The 25,047-nt window shown below is 40.2% G+C and overlaps 1 protein-coding gene across 1 annotated transcript in view; it reads right to left on the reverse strand.

Annotated features, from left to right (window-relative positions):
- Positions 1 to 205: 205 nt before the first annotated feature.
- The window catches only part of Unc13c (unc-13 homolog C), a 447,691-nt gene continuing 422,849 nt past the window's right edge, over positions 206 to 25,047 (reverse strand). Inside the window, exons 30-32 of the mRNA XM_076576687.1 lie at positions 4,543 to 4,635; positions 3,265 to 3,424; positions 206 to 1,935 (exon numbers count right to left, since the gene is read on the reverse strand). Coding sequence (XP_076432802.1) covers positions 1,650 to 1,935; positions 3,265 to 3,424; positions 4,543 to 4,635 — 539 coding nt within the window. The 3' untranslated portion in view covers positions 206 to 1,649. The remainder of the gene's footprint in view (positions 1,936 to 3,264; positions 3,425 to 4,542; positions 4,636 to 25,047) is intronic.

A 25,047-nucleotide genomic window follows, 5' to 3' on the forward strand; every position in this document is an offset into this window, starting at 1 on the left:
CCATACTGGGTAGTTACATTAGTTCTTCCTACTTTCAATGCATTATCTTGTAATATACAGTTGTTTCTATCATCACAGGCTGAGTGAATTTTAACACCACATCATTTGCTTCTAAATACTCATAGAAGAGGATTGTCAGTGGTAAGAGACTAGTATGTTTTATCATTATTAGGTTATGAAAAAAAGTAGGCAAAACTCCCAAAAGTGTTGCATGAGCTCAATACACATCCATTTATTAATGCATATGCCAGAGATTGCATCATACTAGGCATTTGGAAAAGTCGTTAACAAAGCAGTCGCTTAAGATTTTAACACAAATTAGCCAATCTCACCAGCCTGTGTGTTTTCAGACCCAGCAGCAGAATGGTTGAGACGGATGACACTAGTCACTTCTCCTCACATACTAGACCAGCATGTTTACATAACACAGTCAACGTAACAGTTTCTTGTTCCTGCACACATTGGGAGTCCACTCACAGCTGTGGCTGTAAGTTACAATGACAAAGTGATGTTCTGCAGCCAAATAGTTAGATATAGACTCTGGAAAGTCAAATCATAAAAATCCATACAATGCAAGTATTCATAACCAAGTTGCATTTGGGGCATATAAAGAACATGAGTTACAAAATCATGAGCAATTTATTTTGAGTTTATTTTACATTTTTCCCCTCCTAAATATATATGAAGATGTGACTTTTGGTTTTTCTGCAATATATAGTAATGCTGCATTCAGCATAAACCATTGAATATTTTTAAAAGAAATATCTGGTTGTAGAGTTAAGTAGTTATACATATAATGTTAGTATTTTCCAGCCAACAAGTTACTTATCACAGGAAATTTAAACAAACTGTCCTTGCATTCCATGACTTTCCAAAGAATTAAATAGGGAAAAGCTGAGACATAATGCTACATGGCAAATGCACCAGGTTACCATTTTTTTCATTTCTTTTCTATTTTTTAAAATTACAAATGTGATGGGGGGTGCCTTGGCAGTTTTAAAGAACACAGTTTCATCAATATATCAAACATTAACAAACTAGTTAGCATTGCTTTGTGTAAGTTTGCCTCGAAAGCATTTCTTCACAGTGATATTTTAGAAAGGTTGGGAACTGGTCAGCAGAAAATATTTCCCACCTTTTCTATTGTAATTTGTATGCAAAAGTCATCACAATATATCTGCAACTATAAAATTACAAACTTTCTAGAAGTTGCTGCATTTCTAGGTGTGGTAGAAAACTGGATCTGCAGGATGTCTACAGTAAGGTAAGGTTGAACAAAACAGAAGTCGAATCATAGATGCTTTCTGATAGGTCACTCTAAATAGATCTAACAAAGACAACCAATGGACAAACTCAAGACTTTTTTAGTTTACTTCATGGAGGAGAAATTGGTAATGAGAAGGACATTGTAAAAGATAGTCTTGATATTTCACTTTACATCATAATTTTGGCACTTCATGGAACATTTATTTCTCAAAGACCAGAATGAGTATAAAAGTTTTTCACGTACTTTGTAGACATTATGGTTGATTAGTGGCAAACATCAAAACGCAGTGGATTTAAACATTCCCATGTATGTTCACATGCATGTAAGGGTCAAACAACGGGAGTTTATGAATTCTCAGAGACAGCATTTTGAAGTATTTGTTTCAGGCACTCTCTTCAATAGACCTCGTTTCAGATTTAAGCCTCACAAACTCTTTAGCGACATCGTCGCTGGTCCTCTGAGAGAGTATTCTAAGGATGGTTAAGCCAGTTTCATCCATAGAGAGATTTTTCAGAAGAGGGTACCACGCTCCATAGCTCCCTTTCTCTGCTATGTTCTGTAACTGAATGACTGTCATCCCAATTATCCGATCTTCCCGGGCGAAGCAGTAATCCTTAACTGACAGGTGAAGTTCATAGGCTCCTGGGCGATTTTCGTTACCCAGAATGCTGGATGAGTTAAAGACACAAATGAATTAAAAACACAAAATGAGCCAAACTTTTATTCATGGTGCTTGAAATGCTGTCAAACGTATGTCCTGAGATGCCTGTACCCGCTTGCTTCATTGATGGTGAGTATACCATATAGGGTTGGGAAGTAAAATATTATGTTGTATTTAGTTATTAGATACAGAGGCTCTGGATTGATAATGATGAGGGATACTGTTGGGAGAATATCTGTGCTATTTCTTTGTCCATCACTAAGAATCTTTACCTCTGACTCCCAGGGAAACTTTTCCAGGAGCCTTTTCTCAGAATGGGCTATGAAGCACCATTCCCGAGATGCTACAGTTGGTGCACATCTCTAGAGTACATCATTTTGGTGCTCTAGTGTCAATTTTTCTCTCTAACAAGAGTTAACAACAGTTAGCCTCTACTAGCACAACTGAAGACAGCTTACTGCATAGAATGGCATGTTAGGGAGGTGTGGGGTGGGGTGCAGGGAATTATACAGCTAGATGTTTATAGGTGACATTGGTCGCTAAACTGGGTATTTATTTAAGAGGCAATCTGAAATAAAATGAATAAACAGGTAATAATACTGTATCCTGATGGGTAGGAATCAAAGAACAAAACAAAATAGGAGTGGCTTTCTGAATTCCCAAGTTAGTTCCAGAAAGTAGATGTTGTATATGTTAAAGACATCTGAATCAGATCAAGGTACTTGTGTGATTTGAAGTGGAAGGCTCTAGTCTTGTTCCTTTGGAACAGGGATAACTTCAGTTAAACATCACAGTGATCCCTTTTCAAGTGAGAGTCCTTGCACAGTTAATTTATAGTTGGCAAGAGGTTCCACGCCACACAAGTAGTAGCAGCTTCGTGTATAATGTAGTACGAAAACCACCATCGTAATATTTTTAAGTGAAAAGATTTATAGCAAAATTAATAGTGTGTATGCTCCCTTAAGAAGTGATAATTGTACATCTCGGTGTGGGCTTCACCAAAGCCATTTAGTCTCACCCTCTTTCCCACTGTATACTGTTTCTTTAAACGTATTAGCTTGGATCCTTCCATTTGACCACGACATTAATCTCTCATCTCCAGAAAGGCATTTCCATGACAGCAAAGGCCAGCTACTACCTGTCTCCAGTGTCTACAACACTGCCTGATGTGTACAGCTGCTGAGGAAAGGGGTCAGAGCCTAGCTTGCTTGCTTAGTGGAGAGAGAACATGAGACCACCCGTGGGTTTTACTTTCCACCCTGAATCTTCCAGTAGGTTTTAGCTGCACACTAACTAGCCTCCAGTTACATGCATAAGTGATTTGTGTCTGACTTACAACTGGAAGGTTTCGTTGTACTTCGGTGACCACGTGTTGCTCTTTGTCTTTGTCCCTTGTTTTCTCCTCTTGTCCCCCAGACTGGGTCCCAGCATGCAAACTTCCACAAAGGGGCGGAACATGGCTGTGGTCTGCCAGTTTAAGTCGTTGATAGCGATCACTGAAAAGCAGGAGCCAAGCTTTAGCAAACTATTCTGTGGAAATTCTGTGGAAACTAGCTTCCTTCATTGGCCAGAACTTGTATTTGAGCGTGCCCTGACTGTACCTGCTAGAAAACATCCCACAAGTTGAAATACTCGATGCCCAGGAATGCCCTGTTAATGGAAAGCTCAATTTGACATTCGTGTGAATGAAATTTATAACGAAAAGTTAAAACCCTGGTGTTTTTTCATATTAAAATTAATTCTATGTTAGTGCACATACCAAAAATTAGATTATAGTGCATTACAAATATTCTCACAGTCAGTATTATTTACAAAACTTCACCATGGTCATTAATTCATTGTTTCTTCCTCAGTTGCTAATTCCATCATATACTAAATGCTATGGCTGTCTCCTAATTCAGGACTCACAAACAATATATTTTTATGTTCCTGGTTGGTCTTGGCTATCAGTAGGAAAGAGTCTTAAAATTTCTACTGCTAAAGATGAAACTATTAGACTTGATCTATATTTACATATTTTTAAAACACACTGAAGGATACTGAACTTTGATCCTATATAAGCATGACTACTTCTTGGTTGTTTTTTTTTTTCCCATATGTACTTGTCGTATAATTTGTTGTAAGCATAGCAGTTTAGGAATATGGTGCAATTAAAATATACATTGGAAGACTATGATTCTGACCAAAGTGGATATTAAAACGACTAAGTCTATAATAAAAATGGAACATTAGAATGATCAGTAAAATGGTAGCTATTAAATGAAAACTTTTAGTTGGAAAGCAGGGTTCACTTGTTTATAATATCAAGACATTTATTAACAACAAGAAACACCAGTTAAAAGTGACATAAAATGAGATTATGTGAGTGGTAAGAAAATATTGGTCAGTTTGAGAAACTATATTTAATAGTAAAATAAATCCACTTTTGAAATCTAGTGCCCAATGTCTCAAGTCTTTAGATGGTTTAAAAGAATTTGTTTTTTTCTGAAGAAATTTTAATTACTTCCTATAGTAGTTTAGGTTTAAAAATATATACAAGAGAAGTAATAGTTTTCCTATCATTTCTGTAGCTGTTAAAGTTTAATAGGTTGCTATATCTGAACCCCTTATGTACCTTTTACAGTGACTTTATGCTCTCCAGTCCCTGGGGTGGTGGTGACATCCACATGGACAGAGATCTGGCCAACAGAATCTTTGGAGGAACGACCTGCAAACAGAAGAAATGTACTGGCTTGGATATTCAGATTATATGCCTGTGAACATCTATTTCCTTTGCATAAGGATTAAATGATTACTTCTATTAACATCACATGCTGGACACTGATCAATGCTCAGAGTTTTCAATGCTGGCTTGGGGCATGAGTAGAGATATCCTAAGCCCGGACAGTGCAAATACTAAATGCCATAAACTCAGTGGAAGTTCACCAGATGCCTAATTTCTACCATGGTGAAAATGTTCAGTTCCCCCTCTCAGCACTAATGACACTTTACGAATTCTATTGTTGCTTTACACTCTTTTGTTAAGGAATCTTCTCTGTGACACCAGAGCCCTGGGAACTAAAAGATGACCCTGCATGCTGAACTCCTCCCCTCCCCCCCATGAAGTTCAGCATAGGGCAAGAGAGACTTAAATGATACCAAGTGTTATTGCCATCTGGTAAGCTTAGAAGTAGGCAAGTCCACCGAGGTCACAGTGAATCAAGGGTTGAACATATCTAGAAGAGTGCTTGTCATTTAGGGGCAGATAAATGAATTCAAGCCATCACTATATTCTTATGCTTCTGTGACCCCACAGAATCTATTATGTTCTTCAGCCGCAGTCTTCTCATTTGTAAAATGAAGAGAATGCCAAACACTTCCCATCCCCACACTTCTTAATATATCATTTAGGAGCACACCAATTTGAAGCATACACACTATTAAGTTTACTATAAATCTTTTCACTTAAAAATATTACGATGGTGGTCTTCCTACTACATTATACACGAAGCTGCTACCACCTGTTATGTGGCCTAGAACCTCTTGCCAACTACAAATTAACTGTGCAAGGACTCTCACTTGAAAAGGAATCACTGAGAGGTTTAAGTAAAATTACCCCTATTCACATGCAGCATGATTCTATACTTAAGAAATCCTATAGCTGACCTAGAAAATGCTTAGATTCAACAGACATTTTCAGTAAAGTTGCAAGATACGAAAATCAACATACAAAACCCAGTAGCTTTCATTCATACCAATAACGAACCTGCTGAGAAAGAAATTAGGAAAGCCATTTCATTCATAACAGCCCCCAACAAAGTTCCCAGGAATGAGCCCTACCAAAGGAGAAAGATTTACACAGTGAGAAATGTAAGGCACTGACAAGAAGTTAAAGGAGACACCAGACAATGAAGAGGTTTCATACTCCTTGATGGATAGAATTAATACTGGGAAGATGGCTGTGTTATCAAAAGTCATCAACACATTTTTCCAATGACAGTGGGTGTGGTGGTTCATGCTTTTAATACTGGCACTTGGGAGGCAGAGACAGTGGATCCATGTGAGTTTGAGGCCAGCTTGGGCTATGTAGGGAGACCCTGTGTCAAAAAAATAAAACCCAGTGACACTCTTCACATAACTAGAAAAAGATGTCAAAATATACGTGCAATCATGAAAGACCACATAGCCCACACAATCCTAAGTAGAAAGCATGTTGCTGGAGGTACCGTAATAACTGACTACAAACCAGACTTTGTGTTAGAGTCAAGGGAAGTGTGGTACCAGCACAGAAAAAACAGGTAAACTAATGGGATAAGGTAGTCCAGGAATCAACCCACACGGCCATGGACAGATGATCTTTATAAAGGACATCAAAGACATATACTGGAGAGGAGAAAATTAGTTCAGGAAGCAGTGATGGCAAACTGGAAGAAGAATGAACTTAGACCCACAAATCTTACTTGTGTAAATATCAACTGGAAGTGAATCAAAGACCCGAATTTGAAACCTGAAATGCTGAACCAGCTAGAGGGAAACAGGAAGTTACAATCAAATTGTAGATATAGGCAAGAACTTCCAGATTTCCGTTGCTCAGGATACAGTCCCCAGAATCAACACACAAGACCAGATGAAATTAAAAAGTTGCTGTACAGTAAGAAAAGCCATCTTGGCCAGCTACACCCCAGACTGATATCTAGACTATATAATAAAGAGTTCAAAAACTTAAACATCAAAACCACAAAACTGCTGATGAAGGGGTGAGGGCACAGTGCTAATGAACTGAAGAGTTTTCAAAAGAGGAACTAGAAAAGGTCAATATTTAAAAATGCAAACAAAAGCCACGTTGACATTCCACATCACCCCAGTGACAATGGCTATGATCCCAAAGACAAATGACAACAGATGCTGGAGAGGGGGGAAGGAAGCCCTTGTCCACTGCTGGTGGGAGAGTATTGTACCACCACTGCAGAAATCAGCGTGGAAGGTATATACCTCTCCCGGGCATATACCCAAAGAAGTCCAGACCCTACCACAGAGATACTTGCATGTCTGTGTTTACTGACACACTATTCACAATAGCCAGGGCATGGCAATAGCTTAGCTGTCCATCCACAGAAGGATGGATACTGAAAATGTGGCACACACACACACACAGCAGAATTTTCCTAAGCAGTTAAGAAAAGTGAAATTTGCAGGAAAATGATGGAACTGAAAAGTTTTCCACTGAGTGAGGCAACCCTGTCTCCAAGGCAAAAGATCATATGTTCTCATATGTGGATTCTAGCTTTTAATGTTTGTATTTGAGTCAATAACGGGTTGAGAGAGTGAGGATAGACTCTGAAACTAGGTGGGAGATCACAAGGTGGGAATAAAGTGTTGAGGTGACGGGAGGTCACTTGTGACAAGAGTGTAGAAAGGGGGTGAGTTAGTGTTGGGGGGGCATAGGGGGAGGTGAGGGAGAGAAAGGTGAAGGAGCCAAGAAAAGCAAGCTTGAATTTTGTTTGCAAGAGGACATAAGGAAACCTGATTTTTTGCAAGCCAATAAACTTAAAATGTTGGACATTTGTAGTAATATCGACTGTTGTCACAGGGATTTAGAAGCCGTGCTTCTGTAATTTGTCATCTTCCACATACTAGTTGGTTCACAGTTTAATTTTCATGAGTGGAGCTGTGTGGAATGTCACTTTGTAACTATTTCATGATATATGCAATGAGCCAGAGTCTCATTTGTATAAAGTGAATTTCTAGGGCTTCAAACTGAAGCCAAAGGATTCTGAGGGTCTTCAGGTTTCTAGCCAGTGAATAATCAGGATTAAGATATGAGTAGGAGCCTGTTCACCACTGGAACCTCCTTCCCGGAGTCACCATTTGAGCCTATTTTCAGCACTGAGAGGGAGAGTTTTGAATCATGTGAGTCAATTTTGAAGGGAGGAGGAAGAAGCCCTCTCACCCGGAATGATTTCTATAGCAATAACAGCTAAGGCAGTAAGGACACAGAGTGCGGCATTAATAAGGGGACACAGGGTACATACGTGGGCTCGCATGATTTAAGGATAGTTCTTGGAAAAATTATTTTATACCATCCCTAAACTGTTAATAACCTTATGCTAGAGTTTTTTTAAATGCATGATGGATCTCTCTCTCACTTTATGCTTGGGTTTTCCTATGTAGGCTTGATCCTCCCATACACACATCACTATAGATGCTTTTCTTTTCAATGACTCAAGTCTTTTGCATACTGATTACATTTAAACATAATTTTATGTGTAGTATTGTTTTGCCTCTGTGTATGTACATGCACCACATGGGCTCAATTCCCACAGAATCCAGAAGAGGGCATCAGATCCCCTAAAACTGGAGTTACAGATGGTTGCAAACTGTCGTGTATGTGCTGAGAATTGAACCTGGGTCCACTAGAAGAGCACTTAGTGCCCTTATAACCACAGAGCCATCTCTCTAGCTCTGTATTTTACATTTTGTTCATCTGTATTCTACTTATTGGAAATTTATCCATTGGTATTTTATCTTACTACATTTAAAGGCAGACAAATTTTCTATTATAAATTGCACTAGGAGGACCAGAAAATTTTAGCAATGGGATTTTTTTAATGGAATATTTCCAGTTAATCTTTTGGGACTTTCAAATACACAAACATACCTATGGCATAATGAACTAATGTAATAAAGAAGACATTTAACTTTCTTATTGATCACTTTGGCCAGATGCATTGGCTTTACTTTCACAGCTGCACTACATGATAATGTTAAAAACAGACATATTAATTATTCTCCACTGGGATCTCAATTCATCATCTACTCTTTCCTCCAAGGGGCTTATATCTATATGTACCATCAGTTGTAGACCCTACACGCCAGTGTTTAGATGGGTTTGGCCATAGGGGAGTCCTGGAAAGAAGAAAAAGGATGGGGCAGGTCACGCCAGGTGTTTCTTTAGGTTTTGTCCTGTGAGGTCCCCGTGGATGGCTAGATCCTGTAACAAAAAATTTCTACAAGCAGCCCATTTTAGGGGCCAGTCTCTTTTCTAGCTCTCAATCTCTATATGCTTCCTCTATAGCTTTTGCCAAAGGGAGGCTAGCATACTGTTCCTTCTGGTGTATTACATCTTGCCTATGTCTTTTATAAGCTCCTATTAAATTCTCTCCAGTCCATCTTAACTTGGCTGTTCCTGTGGTTTGTAGAGTTAATAGTATCACTATACTCCCAACTGTTACAGAAGATTTTTGTGGATGACTGAACATGTTCCTTTGGTGACAGAACATAGGGCTTAGTGTATACACACTATTTTGTAGCTGTCATTATGTGTGCCATGGGGGAGGGAGTGGCTAAGGAGGCTTGGAATTATCTTGTGGGATTGAAGTGACAATCAGGCAGCAACTACCACCTCTAATTCTAGCTGGAGGGCATCTATACTATCTGTCTGTATCTATCTATATCTATCATCCACCTATCCATCCTATACTGGCTTCTGTGGGTATACATATACATGCATGTGCGAACACACACACACACACACACAAAGATAAAACGGGCTCTGAAAAGCTTAGTTATCCTTGCTTTAAATTATTTTATGATTGAAAAAAAAAACACTACAATCATATGTGGAAGTCCAGGAAACCAGGTGGTCCAGTTTGTTTTAGACATAAAGCTGAGGCTAGATATTGATAAAGTTCCTGTGTCTTGGGGGAGTCAGTGATATATCTTCTTATTTTTAGTTCAAGATTCTTACCATGGACAAATTGCTCGATTCCCCAAAAGGCTTTCTAAAAACTAAACAAAAGGACAGACTTCCAAAACAAAATCTATCCCTCCCAAGCCTGAAACAATAAAACAGGATTTGGGAGGCAGGAGCCACGGAATTTCAACAATCATTGTTATTTGTTGGAAGTTTGAAAAAAAAAAAAAAAAAAAAAACCTCAGAAACCTAATCATTCAACCTTGCTTAGTGCCTGAGAACTGTTTGCAGCTAGCCAGCCACGATCTGCTTCAACCTCCCATGACTGCTAGCAAACATGAGCGTGGAGGGTGAGAGGCTTAAGCATTACTCCAAATGGCCCTGTGTTTTCCTTCCCACCAGGCATGATGGGTAAGGCAGACTCACTTTGAAGGAGCCCCTTAGGATTTCTTTCCTTCTGGGCAGTTAGTCGATACAACTGCAGGGGGAGCTGACCAGTCCAGGTGAGAGCACTGAGGCTCAGAGCTTTGTAACTCTGCTCTCGCAACACTGGTTCAGACCAAAAGACAACTGCGAGGTGGCGAAGGATAACCGAGTTAGTTACACATTGAGTCTTCTCATCTGAGGATGAGCAAACACATGAAGTATAATAAGGGGCTTTGAAAAACTGACTACAAGAATCACAGGGGAAAGACTTAGAGAAGAATGCTTCCCTTTGGAAATGGTATTCCCAAAGCCAGAATGAAATACAGAGCCAGAACCAAAGCATAATAAAAACAATTTTCTCTAGGTGGAAGCCCTGAATTCTAAGAATAAAAAAATTAATTTGTTTCAGAAAAATTAATGAAGTACAAACTACACCAATATCTGGCTAGTTGAAACGTTTAAATGTCATAGATACAGGGTAAAATGTCCTACAGAATTTTATAAGTCTCTACAAAGAGAGAGTCCAATTGGCTGTTATTTTTTTCTTTCTAAAGAGAAATCTAGAAGGAAATGGAGCAAGACTTGATGTTATGAAAGAGTCCATGATCCTAGATTTTTAAATTTAGTCAGTTGCTTCTCATGTATTTATGGATAGATGAAATTTCAAAAGCTCAGGAATGTTTTAGTATTGTGCCAGAAAAATGACTCTGTTAACCAATAGAACCAAGACTGGCAATGTGGTCAGTTGTTCCAAAGCACGGCAGTGACCATAAAACTTCAATTATTATATGTGTTGGTGTCTGTGTGTGAGAGACTGTGTGCATGTGAGTATGGGTGCCAGCAGAGACAAAAGGCACTGAATTCCCTGCAGTTGGAGATATAGAAGTTTTAGCTACCAACTTGGGTGCTGGTAATCAAACTTGGGTCTTCTGCAAGAACAGTATGAGTTCTTAACCACTGAGCCATCTCTTCAGCTCCAATGATGACTTCTAAATATAAGGATGTATTGTATTGTCACTATCCAGAGAATATTAGTGGTTCTGTTTCCCTTGCTCAACTTCAGCTCATAAACTTCACTCATATCCAGTATGCCTGTTTCTGCACCTGGCACAAAGAGGCTTAACAGAAGGCTAGAACCACGAGGATGATGGGTGGGTTGAACAGGAGCACAGGGATGGTGGGTAGGTTGAACAGGAGCATGGTTGTTAAGGAGGGATAAATTCTTTAATGCTAACCATCTTTCAAGGGTTTGCTCTCTTGGTTTTAATGTTAATTATTTTGTAACTCACTCAGTGGTTAAATAATACACTTCATTGGAAATTTCCCGTAATTAATTAAATGAGTACTGGCCTCTGCATGTCCTCTATATCCAGAGGGATTCTCTCCTGAAATGTCTTAGCTGTAGGGGCAGGTTTCCACATATGCAGAAAATCGTGCATTCAAGTTCGTAAAAAAGCAATCATTTGGATAAATGTTCTCATAATTTAAGATTTACTCTGTAGCAGCTCATAAATGCTCCTGGCAGTCCTTTAATTATAAATGTCTAGAGAGACAGGGGTTGAGGCCATAGATATTTGTGGAGTTCTACTAGGGATGGTATCTAGGAAAAAATGAGATAGCATGTAAAGAGAGTTTTTAAGTTATAGAGGCTGTCTATTAAAAAGCACTGATGGAAACATTGACCTGAGGTTTTGATACTGTGTGAAGTTTTGTAAAAGGAAAAAATTACTTAGTCCAAGACATTGATAAGACCTATTTGCTTACAAGGGCAGAGATACCACAGCTAGTCAGAAGCTCAGTCTCTCTACTACACGCCTGGGGTTTGCATCCAGGCCCCAGCATGTTCTAGCTGGGGGACTTGGGGCAAGTCACTCAACCTCTTTGTGCTTCAATTTCCTTCGGTATAAAATAAGAATACTAAGACCTGCATCCTTTAGTTGTAGAACTTAGACATATTATTACTTGTAAAGAACTTACAAAATTATGTAATATCTAGAAAATATCTTGTAACATTAGACATTCTTACCATGGCAGTTTCATCTTATGTAGCTATGAAACCTATGAGCTATGATAATGACTGCTATGACAAAATAGCTCATGGGTGCAATAATGGCAAGAATGTTATGGGAGTAATCAACTGCTTTTTAAAAATTTGATGTTAGGCCGTCTCCACTGCAGGAAATATATGCTTAGCACTGAAAACATGGCCAACAACTCATGAACCTACTACTTATTTTTTTTCAAGTTGCCCCCTAAATTCATATCCCTATACCCACGTGTTTGTATAGATCTCAGACCTCATGAGAGAAGTCTGTCTGTGCAATTGGACAGTAGTTAATGTAGAAAATGACAAGTGGCTAACGTACAGAGAATACGTGTCTTTGGAATGCTCAGCTACAAATTAAACAGCTAATCACCCTATGCCCTAAGGCTTAGGGACCACCTTGGAAGAGGTCTCTTGGCAGAGAAACTGTAAGAGCCAGAAGTTGGGGATGATCAGATGGAAACAGCATCTTCTGGACATGCCAGGACCACTGCCCTCATATACTCATAGCAACCGTGGTTGCCTGCATAACATCAATCTAGTAAACACCTTAGCATGCAGTGGGGGAGGGACTCATGGACTCCTACACCTAGCTGAGGGGATAATAACAGATGATGGCTTCTGAGGGAGGAAGTGTAAGTTTTCTTTAAGTATGTGGTCCCTGGTAGATTGATAATGCTCCCTGGAAGATCCCAACTTATGGGTACATGGGTGTCACAAATCAGTCTTGGTGGGTATTAAAAATGAAAAAAAAAAGGGAGGACATGAAGTTGGGAGTTTTACAGGGTGGTGTAGTGGGTAGCCATTCCAGCTTGGATCTGGAAGTTCCAACCCCCATTGAGACTCTGGCAACTGTCACGCCTACGAGGCAGGGCCAGGGGAGGTGCCTGGAGACCCGAGATCTGGATGGGTGAGCGCTCTCTTTGTTGTGGAACCATGAATGGTGGAGGTGGACTGAGCAGAGCTCCAGAGAACACCGCTGGACTGCAATACACCTTCCCCAGACCCTGCGACCTACCTTTCCCTTTTAGTAAGTTACCCACTAAATAAATCTTCCTTTTAACTAAGTGGAGTAGCCTTAATAATTTCACCAATAGGGTGGCTCAGGAAGGAGTCTGGGGGGGGGGTGAGATGAGGAATGAATATGATTAAAGAAATTATATAGAGGAATTAAATTCTCAAAGAATAAAAATACTATATTAGAAAATAAACTATTACCTCTGTTGGCCTAGGAATTTCTTTCTTATGGATCTATCTTAAATAAATATTTGCACAAATGCACAAAGACATGCGACTAGCATTTTAATAAGGGTTTAAAAAAATCCAACAACATGTGCAATAAAGAATAAAACAGTGAGCACGACATAGTTGTTATTGAATACTATGACTCCACATTAAGAAGAATGAAGAGAATCTGTACATGAGCCACAAGCAATGTGGAAACAAACAAAGTCAAACAGCATGTCAGTGTGAACAGCCAATCAGGTGAGAAGCACAAGATAGCAGAGATGATGATACCTTAGCTCCCTGACAGAGAACCCTGTGCTGTCCCCGTCTGTGAGAAGACAGGCTTGCCTCATGTGGCTCCGTCACTTTGATCAGGATACCACCCACTCTGCCGACCATACCTTGTGTGTTCAAATTGCTGACTGCAGCATCCGAGCAAGTAATTGAGCAGTGCTACAGGAAAATTGGTAGCACGCAGCGATGGGTGGGTGGAGCCGTGTCTCCAGTGATCGGATAATAGGTACCCAATGAAGGCTGAAGACAGGGTTGACTTTCCCTCCTGCCATCAACCCAAAATGCTCATCTGCTGAGTGCTCTGTCCTAGCAGTCAAAAGCCATTTACAAGAATCAGAAAGAAACTAGCCTTTCTGTGGATAATGATGCCAACAAACCCAAAGAGGACCAGGTTCCAGGGGTGCGGCAGAGTTCTTTTCATACTCAGGACTTCATTGAAGAAAAACAAAAAGCCAGGAAGCAAGAAGCTGCTGTGGGAAGAGTGAAACAGAGATGCTGTGGCCCCTCTTGGCCATAGCCGCTCTGTGGGAAGTGACGATCCATAGATCAACTCCTCTGTGTGGGCTCTGTCCTTTATCAGAAGCTGGGCTAATCCAACAGAGATTGGCAAGGACAGAACATGAGATAAAAGAAATGCAAAGAACAGAACAAGGCAGACTTGACAAAAGAGAAATAGAGATAACTCTACTCGGCTGTTGAAGTGGAGACTCAAGTGTGCACACCAGGAAACCCCCTTTCCTTCCCATTGTCGTTCTCTAGGTCGGCCACTTTATTGATTGATCATGGTGTGGTACTAAACAAGAGCATGGAATTTGGAATATATAAAAGCGTAGACTGGAGAGGGGATAAACACAATTTTCCGTACCATTATATGAAACCTACAACTTAGTGAGCATCATGGAGAATGAAAACACTCAAAAGAAATTCCTGCTTGAGCTCACTGCCTATCTACCCACAGAGAAGTAGAATAAAATCACATAGAAATAGCTCTGCTAGAAGATGCTGATTTTACCATTTCATGGATTTAGCTTTCGATCCTGTTTCCACTGTGTGTGAGGTGTGGGCTCAGGCAATCATTTCAGCATCTTAAGAGTTCCCCCACCCCCACTTTTTCTGATGAACTGAGATAATCACACTCCCACCATGAGATGAAGACAGGAGGTCACCCTGGCTGTGGTCACTGTCTCAGACATATTAAGAGCTATTAACATTAATGCCCCTTTGTCCTTGTGTTTTCATGTGGGTAGAATGATCTAGTTAATTTGTTTTAAAGCACCACTTCATACAGAAATAAGTATCTGTATTATGTTGTTTTGAGAGAAATATGTAGAAGATAGTTTTTTTTCTTTTTAAATTAAGGTAACCTTTGGATTTGATGAAACTGAAAAATTTAATTTCTCTACTGGGAATGCATATTTTCTTCCAAAAATCTTTAATGCCATCTGGTAACTGAAAAATAATGGATAATTTTTTAAAAAAATGGAAGCAGAACACACACACACACACACACACACACACACACACACACACACACACACACACACGAACTGTCTGAAGCCATCAGGGAAATGCAGAAAAAAAAGTACAGAGACAACATCTAAAGACTATATTCTTCACAACTACCATGACTAGCGAATTTCTGAGTTCAAATAGCACTGAGGACTCCCCATGCAGAAAACACTAAAATTATTTTCTCTCTTTCTAAAGGAAAGGCTACACACATCTCTTCAAAAACAACAAGCATGCCTGGAACAGCAGCGATAAGAGACAATATTCTGAAGATGTCTAAATTCTGACTAAGTAATTTCTATGGTTCTGTGTCTCTTTGTGTCTTTTGGCCCAGGCCTCGATTGGGACCTGCCATCTTTCTTCCAATTCATCCCCATCAGCTTACACCACCTGGGATTAACCTGCCAGTGTTGCCACTGATAGTGCAGGATTTACTATGAACTCCATAATGAACCTCCTTGAAAACAACTCAAGTTGGGTGTCTAATTGTTAAAGGATTTTTAAAAAAAGGTCTGGGAATTGAGGTCCAATGTGCTCTTTTTTTTTTTTTGTTTCCTTCCAGCTCCTGCTTGGTCAAACATCATCTCAGTTGATAGAATCCAGGACTCAGCCATTCATTTATTCATTAGGTGTGCATCAAATATTTAGTACCTCTATTTTGGGTACTAAAAATGGTTTAGGTCAGTAATTCCTGACCCTCACTGTGTATTAGAGGTACCCAAGGAATTTTCAGATGTAAATGTGGGCCCATCTGAACCAGTAATTGAATTATTAGGTACATGCCAGCATACTTTAAAGATTCTGAAGGTGGCTTGTATATGTAGCCAAGGTTGGGAGGTTCAGTGCAGCCCCTTGGCAGAGCGGCTCCCAAACAAGGCACAAAAACATTGTAAGAATCTGGAGGTTCTTTGTAAGATTCTGTAGGAGCAGAGCTGTAGACAGGCAGTCAACACCCAGCAAGATCAGTGCAATGAAGAATGGGAAAGACAGAACAGTGGAGGCTTTGGGAGGGGAGGAACCATGACTGTGTGGAAAGCCCCAGGGTTGGGCTAGCTTCACAGAGGACCTGGCTCTCAGGCTAAACTCCAAAACCCAATGATCCTTCTGCACAGTGGCACTGCCCTCCACCCTCCGACCTCTCAGATGTCAGTGTCTAAGGCAGAACAAGACTGAATCTCTGCCTGGATGATGGTGATCTGTTGGTGATTTGGGGGTCCTCTCTGAGCCACTATAAGCTTCCTACTGGTTGCTTATTCCCCAGCTCCACCACCAAGCAGGTATCTTGTCTTGTGTCCTGGGGCAGTGAATTCAAACCCTTGTGTGGTCCCCTGCCAATTTGTCAGTGTTCAGAGAAGAATTTATGTATCACTATGTGGAGATCAGGTAATACTATATCCTTCTGAGGTCTTTGATGTAGTTGAAGACTAGATAGTTATAATTTCCTTAATTATGATAAAAGATAAGTTAGATATGAAACCTTAGACTCACAAATATAGGATAGAGAGGATATCTTCTTTAATTTTGCCAAATTCAAATAGACCAGATATTATAAATAGATTAGATATTGTAACTATAATTCTTGCTTAATAATTGTTTTGTTATATGTAATTTTACTATGTTAAAGTTAAAAACCTTCCTTTTTCAAAAAAAGAAAAGGGCAAGTGCTGTGGATGATTGATTGATAAATAAAGTGCTGATTGGCCAGTAGCCAGGCAGGAAGTATAGGTAGGACAAGGAGAGAGGAGAATTCTGGGAAGTGGAAAGCTGAGTCAGGAGTAACCAGCCAGACACAGAGGAAACATGATGTAAGATACCGGTAATCCACAAGCCATGTGGCAAAGTATATATTTATAGAAATGGGTTAATTTAAGATATAAAAACTAGTTAGCAAGAAGCCTGCCATGGGCATACAGTTTATAAGTAATATAAGCTTCTGAGTGATTATTTTATAAGTAGACTGCGGGACTGCGGGAGCTTGGTGGGACCTGGAGAGAAACATTTCAGCTACAGAGAACAAAGCTGGTTTTGGTTTATTTAGGCCTGAGTTCAGACTGCTCCTTAGGCTTCACTGGCCTAGCTCCGAGGACCTTACCACCATACTGTACCGCCCTGTGCTGGCCCTGGCTGAGAAGTGTGGCAGTGGGAGTATTACACTATCTGAAGCAACATTCTCTGAGGAAGACAAAAGGATCAAAGGCAAGTCTGCCCTCTTTCTGAAATCAGTATTAAACAGGACTTACACATTACGTCTATCTATGATAATGAAATCCAGGATACTGGAGACTCTTCACTCCACCAATCCATGTCTTTTGAAAGTGAAAGACAGAGGAGAAACATGTCACAGGTAAGGACTTAGACATCAAGTTGAAAAGAGAGGTAAGAAGAAACCACAGTTCCAGGGATCTTGTGCAGGAATCACATGTAAGGGCACTGGCTGCCTTTGGTGAGAACATGGGGTCTAGGGCTGGGATGGGGCACACAGAGGACCTTCTGAGCAGGAAGAATTCTCTTTGTTGACCATAGGGTCCTTACCTTTATTTTTCTGTGGCTCTATGTTCTATGTAGTATTTTATAATAATGGTTAAAAATGAAATTTCAATTTCAAAATAATGTCAAAGTGTTAAAAAATATACTTATGTTTTATCTTACAAAAGGTGAAAATACTTAAGCTTCAGGTCTGTTGACAGAATAATCTCAAATCAAAGCACTGAAATATTCTATACACTGTGCCCTGTGGCACTCCCCACACAAACTTTTTTTTTTTGAGACAGGTTCTCTCTGTGTAGTCCTAGAACTTATGTAGAACAGGCCAGCCTTGAACTCACAGAGATCCTCCTGCATCTGCCTCCTGGCTACCTCACTTGGCTGTGGCGGTCTCTTTTTTTTTTTTTTCCAACTCATGCAATTGTTTATTGAATTCTTTTTTTTTGTGATATATATTTTTTATTTTACAATACCATTCAGTTCTACGTATCAGCCATGGGTTCCCCTATTCTCCCCCCTCCCACGCCCTCCCCTTACCCCAGCCCACCCTCCATTCCCACCTCCTCCGGGACAAGTCCTCCCCCGAGGACTGTGATCAACTTGATAGACTCAGTCCAGGGAGGTCCAGTCCCTTCCTCCCAGACTAAGCCAAGTGTCCCTGCATAAGTTCCAGGTTTCAAACATGTGGCGGTCTCTTAAAGGACATTCTTGCATTTCAGTTCTGTGGCAAATTGGTGGGGTTTGGGGTGATGATTCTCTTTTTCTTCTGAAATTGCCTTTCATGCCACTTCAAGAGCAATCAAATTAATCTCTTGTTCTCACAGAAAACTAGGAAAAATAGTATGTATTACTTTGGGTCCTACTTTAATGACCTATTATGGCAATTAAAGTGTTTCAGAAATGTGTTTGTCTCCTCGACCTCCAGGCTGGAGCTCCATGGTAACCACCTACAGGTTTACTTCCCTTAGATAGCTCCATGGTCTCTGGAGGCCAATGAGGAGCGTCATCTCTTCTCGGCAGCTGCTAACTGTTAGAGAAAGAGTTGCCTATCGACTGTCCACCAGGATACACCAGCAAAGAGAGGAGCTAGTGCACAGAGTGGGAGCAGAGGCTGGAGACCGGGCTGGGGCTGGGGTTTTTGTGTCACCGAAGTCCAGAGGTAAACCAGGAAGAGACAGAAAACACCTGTTTGCTCCTGGGTGGCATTGGATGGCTGTCCTTCTCTCTAGGGGAATACAGAGACCAAACCGTTCTCATTCCTAACATGTCCTTGTCTTTGCCTGCTTCCACCTCCCAGTTTTAAGGGAAAATGGAACTTTACATGAATATTGGTGGCCCTGGGGTGCCACTGCATTTTCCCATCTTTCACAATTTCCATTGTGAATTTCAACAGTGACAAAAACCCTTGGTGAGGTGAGTGTAGATGGATGCCCTGAAGTTTGAGAACAACTGGAGGAAAAGCTGATTCTCTGTGAACACACACAGAATAGGAAACCCTTAGCCAGGTTAAGAATAGGAGGCGCGTGAAAGAGAGAGAGAGAGAGAGAGAGAGAGAGAGAGAGAGAGAGAGAGAGAGAGAGAGAGAGAGAGAGAATAAAATCAGGTAAGGGAAGGAACACACTACAGCTGAGACCAGGGGATGTAGAGCTTATTAGTAATTGTGAAAAACTGTACACAGCATTGGCAGTGTCTGGTAGAAGCTGAAAAATGTTTCTAGACTAAGTGCTGGACAAACAGAAAACCTAAACAGACCAATAACAATATTGAAAAGGTAATAGAAAAAAAAGTTTCCAAAGAAAAGCCAGGACCAGATGCACTGCTAAATTCCACTAACTTTCCAATGAAGAGCCAATATCAATCCTCTTTAAATTATTCTCCCAAGCAGAAGACAAAGGAATGCTTCTAAACACATTCTGTAGGGTCAGTGTTACCCCAATACCAAAATCAGAGGAAGAAATAGCAAGAATAGCAACAAAAATAACTATGGGTCAATGTATTTGATAAACATTGATGCAAAAATCAACAGAGTCCTAGCAAAACAAATTCAACAGCACATTAAAAAGATCTTAGGGATGTTGGGGCTAGAGAGATGGTTCAGTGGTTAAGAGCACTTTCTGTTCTTGAAGGAGACTGGGGTTTGGTACCCAGCACCCCACAGGGTGGCTCACAATCATCTATCTCCAGTTCCAGGGGATCCAATGTCTTCTGGCCTCCATGAGCACCAGGTACACATGTGGTTCACATATATGCATGCAGGAAAAACACATATACATAAAATAAATGAAACTATTTTTTAAAGACCCTTGGAATGCAAGGAAGGTTCAATATACTCAAATAAAAATACTGGTACACCAACGTGATGAAAGACAAGGACCTCACTGTCATCTCAATGGATTTTAAAAAGAGGCATTGGATAAAATTCCAACATCCTTTCATGATAAAAATGCTGAACAAATTAAGTAGGAATATGCTTCAATGTAATCAAAGCCACTTATAAAATGCCAACAGATGACATCATACTGAATGTAGAGACACTAAACATTTTTAAGAGCTAGATCCTGTTACTTTCAGCTGAACTCAGTCATGACAATGTTTGAGTAAAATTGCCAATTCATTCAGTTAAAATCCTCAAGCCAAGCACTCAATAGACCATTACCAACTACTGCTGAAGTCACATATAATATTAAGGACTTCCAAGTCCTTTTTAGACTTCATTCTTGTTATGCTTTGAGTAAATATATTGTATAAATCATGTAGTCATTTTCAAGGGATGGAGTAATCAATAAGATAAATAGAAGTTGAGATCAAGGCTATCTTATTGGAAAATTGAATCTTCCCCAGTTCCCAGTAATGACATAAATGGAAGCTGCTCAAGAATGAGGGGTCACTTCTGGGGAAGATCTATACAGCTCTATTAGAAACGCCTCTTTGAGACTGAGCTCTGGGAAGTGTGCATCTGTGACTTTTTCACAATAAAAAGAAGAGTTGAAAACACAACTGCTTTACATAATCTAAGCAACTGTGCAAATAACCCATGAGTAAGAATCCAGTTGTATGGTATTTGGTCCATACCAGGCATTGTTGAAGAGCTTTATATATTAATCCATTTAATCCTCTCACCAACCACACTTGGGGGTTCTATCATCACCCTGCTTTTACAGGTGAGGAATCTGAAGCATGGAGTTAAATTACTTAGAGAACATAGTGAAAAATGTTAGCACCACACTTAAATACATTAATAATAGAATACATTTACTGAAGAAAGTTAAATGTACTTGATAAAGTGACCAAATTTAGCATATATTAATATTTCATTTGAATATGAGAAATAATGTTTTGGACCCCATGGCTATTCAATGTACCACAAGAGGAGGGCAAGGCAGAATTCTACAGGATTGCAGAACTTCAGTATGCCCAGCAGTATCTTTAGGCCACTGAAGATAATACCTGAGGTAGAGAAGGGCATCCTCGGAATTCCCCACCAGCTCTACCCCTAACTGCCTGATTCACACTAGCACAGAACCTCATCTTCCTGGATTTAGAGTGAGTCACTCATCCTGGGTGCTAAGGCCAGTTTTTTTCTCTCATGAATGGTAAAATGAACAATGAATCATCTTTTCCCACTTAAAAAAGTATATTCAATTATTCATTATGCATTGACAAATTTGACTCATTGGGGTAATTTATTGTTGAATATAGCAATATTTTATATAAGAAGGTCTACTTTTTATGTAACAGTAGTAAAAAGATGCTTGCCATTTTACATAATTCTGACCTGCATTCCAAATAGTTACTCACAGACAAGTGTGGCTCCCACCTCTCACCAAAAAAGCTTCTCTTTGAAGTTGACAGAGACCATTACAGAAACTACAACTGGTCAGAATACAAAAAATAACGGATCGTGGTGTACCCAGACCCAGTGGGTACATCTATACCACCACTCCTGCACCTAAGACTCAGGGAACATCACAGAAGATGTGGTAAAAAGATGGTGAGAGCCAGAGAACCTGGAAGTCTGTGAGATCATGCCTTCTAGAATGACAGGGAAGCAACACCCATGATAGCTCAATAATATGGTGACCCAAACAAGATCTGAGCAAGGAAAACACCAATAGACATGCTATCACGGAAGGGGAAAATTCTCAAGGGGCCCCACCCATACACAAAGATCTACAGAAAACTAATGACTGCCGAGAGTGAGAATTAGTTGTTCCCAGGATTGAACATCTAAATGGTTATCCAGCTCCAAATGGTCAGCCCTGAAATCATATACATACCAAACAACACTAAGTGGTCTTAGCAGGTTGTATTTATATACTTATACATTCTCGCATATATTCAATAATAACAAGGAAAAGAGGCTATGCATTTGAGAATGAGTGGGATGGTCAGGGGAGATGTTGGAGGGAGGAAAGGGGAGGGGGGAATTACTACGGATTATATTTAAAATACACAGTAAAAATAGAAGTGATAGGTAAGTACCAGAGGGTAGAGATGGGAGCCAGATGGAGGTGACTTTATTGTACTATCATCACTCATCCTCCTCCTGTTTCAGTTGCTTAAAGACCTCTGGTGAAGAACTCCCAGCCTACCTGATATGTTTATAAATGAGTAAATAAATGATGAGAGAGAAGGGGGTGTGTGGTGTATGGGGGTGTACAGAGGCATTAGGGCCAGTCTCCAGATACTTAATTGTGAAATTATTATTTTAGTGTGGAAGGTATAAAAAATGATTTAATATTTAAAATATTCCATAATCTATACTTTATCCACAGCGTCTTTTACAGTAGTTGTTTTGAGCAAATCATCTTTCAATAATTAGTTGTTGGTAGTTTTTGAGAATGGGGAAGGTCGTGTTCCCTTCCTCTGTAGATTCTGAGTCAAACGGAAACCTCAGGTCACGTGATGTTTTTTCAGTGGCTTTTGAATCACTCCAGTAAGAGAAAAATCCCTCTGTTTCATTAAAGTACTTACATAAAATCAATAGGACATCATAGCTGTGTTTAGTGTCACATGACTGTAATCTCAGCACTTGGGAGACAGGCAGGAGGGTCTCAAGTTCAAGGCCAGCATAGGCTACAAGGAGACATTGAAAAAAAAAATACTATAATGACCAACTGCAATTGAGATATAAATTTGAATTCCAGTGAGTATTTTCATAAAATCTAAAGGAGCAGGAAATAATTGTCATAAGAAAATAAATTATTTGGATAGTGTCTGTGAAATTATTTTCTGCTGTGAAAAATTCATCTTGGAGTGATGATTTAAGGAATGGAAGCTGAATGAGTGAGTGAGTCAGTTATATCATTGAGCAGCTAGGGAATTCTGCTCTGTTCCACACCCTGCCTCCACCCCCCCCAAATCTCCAGGAACATTCAGTTGACTTGGGCCGAGTCCCTGACTCATCTCTATGTTTTATTGATTATCACTTGTGACTGATACAGAATTCATGATGACTCCCCCTTATGGAATACAAGCCCAAGATAACTGGGCCTTAGCAAGCCTCATTATCCCTGTAAGAGGAAACACCAACTTAAATTAAGAAGCTTATACTGCGTTTGGAAACACTAAAATAAAATAAACATGTAAATTAACAGGAGAGAAACAAAAAGGGGGTGCATAAATCTAGGCTGCAATTACAGCCTGAAAATACTCCATTATAAATGGAAGATTTAATATGTAAATCCCTTGGACTTATGAACTCCAAAGGGGGAGGGGGAAGCCAGCAGATACACACTTGAGAGAGGAATCAAGCCTGTGTAACAGCGAAGGACTAAATGACTGAGACAATCAAGAACAAGTAGGATCTAGAAACAACCAGGACACACACAACAATTACAAAAGGCTTCTCTCAGCTGTGATCTCAAGTGTGAATAGGCCACAGCCTCCAACTAAAAGAGAGTGGCTAAGTGGACAAAAATCTAAGACCTGGCCCATCCTGCATGCAAGAGACTCTCCAAGGACATGTTTGAAGTCAAGTGAGGGACAGAAGCATTCTACGCACATAGAAGTCAAAAGCCAACAGGAGCGCCCATGTTATGTCACACAGAATGGACTAAAAACAACAGGAGACAAAGAAGGGCACTGTAAAACTATCACAGGGATGGTTCTGAAGGAGCAGGTGTCAGTTGTACACGCAGCCAACATTAAAACACCCAAATACACAAAGAAAAAAATGGATAGATCTAGAGGTAGCGACAGTATAAAGGCTAAGTAAGCCCTTGATTCTCAGTAGAAAGATGTGGAGGAGGAAGCCAAACAGGGATCTTTGAGTGCACCCTGGACCAAATGGGTAAAGTCAAATTTCAGAACACGGGCTGCAGTTCAGGGATTGCCACAAGCATAAGCACCTGAGTTTGAGTCCTCAGAATCCACACAGAACAGATGTGCGCTAGCACACATCTGTAAACCCGGTGCTCCAAAAGGGAGATGGGGGAGTGAGATGGAATAACCTTCGGTGGCTCTTGGGCTGGCTAGTTGACATGAGCTGCAGTGAGCTAAAGACACCGTGTCAAGCAAGGCCCACATTCACCTGAGGTTGTCCTCTGACCTCATATGTACAAGGTGGCATGAGCATCCCCTGCCTCCCATACTCCTCTCAAATGGTCATGTGTAAGTAAACTCCAGAACTAGAGTCATCAGACTACCTGGCTTCAAATACATTAGAAAACTAGAGTAAACAAAAAAGCATGGTACATGAAAAAAACAAAACAAAATATAGAGCCCAGATGAAGCAGGATCACAAGCCTAGGGATAAATAAATGAGAACCCAATGGCCTAGGGTTTGGGAGAAAATGTTTGCAATGTATGTATCTGACAGGGGGTTGATGTCTAGAACATATAGAGAACTGTATAGCCTCAGTAGCAAAACCTTACATGACTCCATTAAAAGGGAACAATGTATCTAAACAGGTATTCCTTAAAGGAAAATATAGGTGCAGGGACCTACATTCTCTAACAATTACCATCTAAGAAAGGCAAATCACAGTCGAAGTGACCTGCCTCCAGCCCCAGCTAATAAGTGTTGGTCAGGAGAAACAGGAAGACTTGCATCTTGTTAGTGGTGATCCGATGTAGAGCAGCCATTTAGGAAACTGCTTGGAAAAATTACAAACAGAACTGTCATATGATCCAGCAATCCAACTACTGAGTATGTATGCCTTCAAAGGGAATGAAGTCAGTATGCCTACAAGATATCAGGACTCCCAAGCTCATTACTGAATTCTTCACAGTGGTCAGAAAACAGAAACAACTTCTCTGTCTATCCAAGGATGGTTAAGCAACACTGGCTGTATAAAGTACAAAGTCAAGTACTATTTAGCATGAAATACCCAAATTTTAAGGCACTAATATCCTGTTACTCTAGATTCCTTCCTTCCTCCATCCCCCACTCTGTCCTTCCCTCCTTCCTTCCTTCCTTCCTTCCTTCCTTCCTTCCTTCCTTCCTTCCTTCCTCCCTCCCT

This window comes from Peromyscus maniculatus, chromosome 7 (assembly GCF_049852395.1).
Source record: "Peromyscus maniculatus bairdii isolate BWxNUB_F1_BW_parent chromosome 7, HU_Pman_BW_mat_3.1, whole genome shotgun sequence".
Lineage (NCBI taxonomy): Eukaryota > Metazoa > Chordata > Mammalia > Rodentia > Cricetidae > Peromyscus > Peromyscus maniculatus.